The following is a 5,596-nucleotide window of genomic DNA, read 5'->3' as shown; positions in this document are numbered from 1 at the left end:
AGTAAGCGTCATATTACACCATATGTTCTTATGATATCATGTTTGTCGTTTATGATCAGTCTACCAATTTTTCTGATAAAGTAGGTAAGATAGTTGTAAGACATGTGACTTGTATCTGAAAATGACTTTACTTAACCGTTTATAGATGTACTTCGGTATGGTGAATGGTCAGGTATCTTTATGCTACAAACTTGAACGCTTGAGCGGTCGAATAGATCAAGTACGCTGCTGATGATAAAACAGATGGATCGCTTTGCATCTCTAGATCGGTTGAATGAATTTTTTTGAATCTTCAATTCGTGGTTTGAGTACCTGTAAAAAAAGCTGCTTGATATAATATAATAAGTTATTGTTTGTTATCACACCAAAACTAAAGGATCTGACAGATGCACATGTTAATATTAAAATAGTATGTTTCATACACCTATAATATTTATATATTATCATATATATCTAGTATGTATATGTATATATATTTATATATTGTAATAAAAAAAACATCCTTAGAGTTGGCAGTTGGGATGGAGAAAAAGTGCGAAAGGCACGAGAGAGGGAGAAGAACAATAAATGGGGTTGTAAGAATAAGGTGACGAGGCTTATGATAACCCTCATCATCGTCACGTCGTTTTTCATTGTTCAGTCCCTTTCTCTGAAACTCATTCGCCATTTGCTTCTCCTCCTCCTCCTTATGATATTAATTATTAATAAATCATTCACTTCCATGTACCTCTCCTTTTTAAAATCCCATTTTAATCTCGCCCTTTAATTCTTGATACAAGTATAATATATCAACAAAGATTTTATCAAGTTAAGTTATTTAATTTCTTACACTTATAAAGAGGATAAAGCTAGAAATAGCCAGATTCAAAGACAAGAAGACCGATGTGGATGATAGGGTGCAACGACAGCGGAGATCAGCTCCGTAGCGTTCAAGATTCATTTAACGGCCAGAAATTCCGACCTTTCATGCCGATAACAGCCTCCGCCACCACCTCGGCGACTCCCAACCATGGGACCGATCATTTTCTTGCCTTAAACCATCATTTTGGCAAGTCTTTATAGTTCTTATCACATATATATGTGGTCTGAATCTAATATAATATAATCAACCCTGGGTTTCATGGGAGTCTTGCCCCCAAGAGAATACAAAAGGCTAAAGTTTTAGAGCAGGATTTTTAAAAAGGACTAGGTTACCCATAACCCATTTGACTTTCTTCTTTTCTTGATTTTATTGCATATTAGTTTCTGCAGCAATGGATGAACAAAACAAGAGAGAATTCAGTACACAACAAGTCGTGGTCAGCTCCCGTTGGAACCCGACTCCTGAGCAGCTCCAAGCCCTTGAAGAATTGTATAGCCGAGGCGTTCGAACCCCATCCGCCGAGCAAATCCAGCACATCACAGCGCAGCTCCGTCTATACGGCAAGATTGAGGGCAAGAACGTGTTCTACTGGTTCCAGAATCACAAGGCCAGAGAACGCCAAAAAAGACGACGCCAACACGACGATCAAGAATCTAATAACGTGAATCAAATCTCCAAGTCAGAAAGGAAGAAACAATCATCATCAGGTACTGATTGAAGGGTTATAACTAATGTAATAATTTAAAAGCATAGATTAATAGCTCCATATATCCGTATGTTTTTGTATACTTTCGACTCGTGTAAATGCATGAAATTTACTAAAGAAAAAACCGTGTGGTTTCTATATAGCAACACACGATTCTCCTTTCGCTATCAGATTTGCTTTCTATTGTAGTATTCGTCACGGAAAGCTGTATTGATAGTTGATCTTGCGATGCATAATGTTTTCGTATTTACAAGTTATATTCTATTTTGTTTTTCTTTCTGTCGACTCTTCCTCACAGGGGAAAATAGGACAGTATTTGAAGTTGAACAGACTTACAAGAAGCTGGCATCTCCCAAAAAATCCAGCACCACAATTGCACAGGTTTGTTTTTTTCCTCCGACTGTCCTTTTAATTCAGAAATATACATATAATTTGTTCTACACAAGATCCCCTTTTGTTTACTGTAGATTTTAGAAATTCTTGGATATCCTATTTTCAAACTTTAACTATATATTATCTCATGATTAGCCAATGATTACTCTTATTTCAAAGATCCTCGTGATACCTTCTCACATAAAATATATGTAAAAAAATCATGTGTTTTAGAGTTCAGATCATCAAGAATATATCTTCCCCAGCTTGAATTAAAAAATTAAAATTAAATTTTATGTATAGTTTTTCTGACAATTCAAGTTTTAGTCCCCCTGAGTCTATTAAAGTCGCTTCGTTTTCCGGGACCATCTTTGATGCACATGGGGAGAAGTCAAAACCTTTTGGTTTGATGAAAATAGCCTGAAAGCTGCATATGTGGGTGTTTTTCTGGCTAGGAAATATTTTAGGGTTTAAGAAACTTTAATGGGCACTTGTCATGTTATTGTTATGTTCTGCTCAATTCCTCTTTGTCTTGCAATTTTTCTCTCTTTTCACCTACATTTGCATGGAAATATATAGATGATGTTCTCAGTCACATGTCAAAAGGAAAAAAAAACGGAGAAGTTAGATATGTCCTATCGACGGTAAGTTATATTTTCGGTCCTATAACTTGTATGTTTTGGTCATGTTGTCGAGCAATTAACCGTCTTAATTAGTCCATTAATTTGTACTTGTCTTTCAAAATTAGTCATTTTTCACCCGATCGGTAATGTGTCATAATTAATTTTCGGTGTCACAACATTATATTTCAGAAAAAAATTCAATTGTGTTGATTAAAAGAAGACCGACAGCATAAAAAATAAACGAAAAACATGCAAAATACACTACAAAAATATAAATTTTTTCTTCTATTCAATGTTCAAAATGATTGACATAAGTTCCGCGCGCAGCTGCAAGTATTTTTTATTCAATAAAACCGTAGCCTGTATTTGCTTATTTTACCGGAAAATTTGTTGGTATATAAGTGTCAAAGCATTATTTTCAATGGACGGATTTTTTCTAATTAGAAAAGAAAGATTCATGTCCTTTTTCTAAAACTACTAAGTTGTGAGATTTGGCAACTTAATTATTATACCTTCTCTGCCTAAATTTTTATGCGTTAGTATTTCAGATGACCTAAGAACAAAAGATATATATTACATTATAATATGTGAATAACGCTAAGGTGACTTCCACCTATTCTATATGATGAAACTGTACATCCGTAGTAGAACGTCATCTCGGTAATATTCACATAGATGCTTACAGTGTGTCCATACAATCATATATATATATATATGTATATATATATATGTTTATGTATATTTATGATCAGTATTTATTGCATGGAATTTAAATATGATTGTTTTTTTATTAGAAAAGTATGCCAACGCGGGGGGCAGAAGGTAGTAAAGCAGATGGATGGGTACAGTTCAATGAGGAGACAGAACTGGAAGAAGAGAGGAGGAATCCCAGTAATTGGCAAATGTTGCATTTGTCCTCTTCTTCTCCATCTCCCAACAACCTAATTAACTATTCTTTCTCTTCATCTGCCACTGTGGACACCGACCCATTAAAGCATCAGCATTTTCAAAGCCTGGACCAGTACAGTGGAGGAGGCGCCGGTGGTGGTTGTGTGGAGGAGCAGGCCACTCTGCAGTTGTTCCCGGCTCGAAGCGGCTGCCGGAGGCCATTCGAGGAGGATGATAGATCCATTGTAGTAAACTACACCAGTACTGCTACTAATGTTGCTCCTGATCATTATCAATTTTTTGAGTTTCTTCCATTGAAGAAATGATTAGTTTTTTTGGGTTAAAATTAATGCTTGCTTTTGATCATTTATGTACAAATAATAAATGTAGTGGTGATTTGAATGATACGATGGTTTTGTGCTTCTTGATGAAAAGTGGGAAACTGTCATTTTTTGTTTGTTTTCGAGACAAAAGATTAATGTACATGTGTTTACCTCGTATATAATTATAATATCTTTTTACCATAAAATTCAAATTTTAAACTGATACCAATATAATCTTGTTCAGACAAATAAATGAGACATATAATAAACAACCTTCATCAACTAACCAAATACAAAAACTTGTGTGAGACGGTATCACGTGTCGTATTTTGTGAGACGGATCTTTTATTTGGTCATCCATGAAAAATTATCACTTTTTATGCTAAGAATATTACTTATTATTGTGAATATCGGTAGGATTGACCCGTCTCACAGATAAAAATTCGTGAGACCATCTCACAATAGACATACTCATATAGGCAAAAAATTGTGTGAGACGGTCTCACGGATCATATTTTGTGAAACGGATCTCTTATTTGAGTTATCCAAGAAAAAATATTTCTTTTTGTGCTAAGAATAATATTTTTTATGCTGAATATCAATAGGTTTGACATGTCTCATAGATAAAGATTTGTGAGACTGTCTCACACGAGACCTACTCATATATATATATATATATATATATATATATACACACACACTTTCGTATGATCAAATTCAGTAATCGATTATATTTGAAGAAACCCTAAAGTTGCAATAGATAACAAAATAAATTAAATTAGAAGATTGAAATTAAATTGAGAAAGAGCAACCGGCAATGAAATAAATACTCAACATTGTATTTGCAGATGGAATAAATGAGGGAGCGAGGCCTGCCATGGAAAACGACAATACCAAACACTGCTAAGAAAATACAGGCAGGCAAAAGGAGCAGCAGTACCTCAATTTTCCACTTCTACAAAACAAATCTAACGTATGATATTCCCCCCTCTTTTCAAATCATCACCTCATCATTCCTCATATCTAGCTACTATATATCAGAGGAATCACAAGAATATATATATCTAGCTTCTATGATTTATTGAACATCCACAGTGAACACATATGTAAATACTGATGAGGTGACATATATCTATTAGATGTAATGAAATTGTACATCCAATAGATAGATGATACCTCAGTGGTGCAGATCGAACCTCTATATATATGTGTGTGTGTGTGTCTATGATTTTGGTCATCCATGTTGTCAAATTTCAGTCGTGGTCCGTTATCTCTGTTATGTTAGCAATTTTAATCATTTTTTCGATGTAGTGCTAATGTGCCATTTATGCGATGTATACGTTCCAACATAACGCTGCGTGTACGTATTAGTACTTCTAACGAAAAATGACTAAAACTGTCAAAAATTGAAAGATACATGACTTAGAATGAAATTAGATAACATAAATGATCAAATTGCAAATAAACAAATTGTTGGATGCAATAATTGTCCTTGCTTGGTAGAGTGATCGAACCGTGGTGGTTGAGCTGCTGTGCGGTTTAAAAGATTTGAGTTGCACCATTACCACTAGCTATAGCTTTTGGTAAAGCGATAACCACTCGGTCCTACAATTGGTATCAGAGCGCCAAAGTCATGGGTTCGATTCTCATTGATTGTAAGGAGTGCAATTATTGGGAGGGAGATTGTTGGATGCAATAATTGTCCTTGCTTGGTAGAGCGATCGAATCATGGTGCTTGAGTTACTGTGCGGTTTAAAAGATTTGAGTTGCACCATTACCACTAGCTATAGCTTTTGATAAAGTGGTAAGCACTCGGTCCTAC

At 35.0% G+C, this 5,596-nt stretch overlaps 1 protein-coding gene across 2 annotated transcripts; it reads left to right on the top strand.

Moving 5' to 3' along the window:
- Nucleotides 1–479: 479 nt before the first annotated feature.
- LOC142540943 (uncharacterized) lies at nucleotides 480–3,895 on the top strand. 2 transcript variants are annotated; one of them, XM_075647425.1, is made up of 3 exons: nucleotides 480–1,569; nucleotides 1,882–1,949; nucleotides 3,358–3,895. In XM_075647425.1, the coding sequence occupies exons 1-3, from the start codon at nucleotides 1,254–1,256 to the stop codon at nucleotides 3,775–3,777; spliced, it is 804 nt and encodes a 267-aa protein (XP_075503540.1). In that variant the 5' UTR covers nucleotides 480–1,253; the 3' UTR covers nucleotides 3,778–3,895. The 2 variants fall into 2 exon arrangements, with proteins under 2 accessions (XP_075503540.1, XP_075503539.1); XM_075647424.1 differs by having other exon boundaries at nucleotides 1,867–1,949.
- The last annotated feature ends 1,701 nt before the right edge of the window (nucleotides 3,896–5,596 follow it).

Source organism: Primulina tabacum, chromosome 3 (assembly GCF_025594145.1).
Source record: "Primulina tabacum isolate GXHZ01 chromosome 3, ASM2559414v2, whole genome shotgun sequence".
In the NCBI taxonomy this organism is placed as follows: Eukaryota; Viridiplantae; Streptophyta; class Magnoliopsida; order Lamiales; family Gesneriaceae; genus Primulina; species Primulina tabacum.
This window is presented reverse-complemented; position numbering and strand designations above follow the sequence as displayed.

What these genes read in the sequence shown, in the direction of transcription:
- LOC142540943 (XM_075647424.1), top strand. Translation starts at nt 1,254, where the DNA reads ATGGATGAACAAAACAAGAGAGAATTCAGTACACAACAAGTCGTGGTC. An exon ending in GAAGAAACAATCATCATCAG is followed by an intron (nt 1,570 to 1,866) that starts GTACTGATTGAA and finishes TCTTCCTCACAG; the next exon opens with GGGAAAATAGGACAGTATTT. An exon ending in CCAGCACCACAATTGCACAG is followed by an intron (nt 1,950 to 3,357) that starts GTTTGTTTTTTT and finishes TTTTTTTATTAG; the next exon opens with AAAAGTATGCCAACGCGGGG.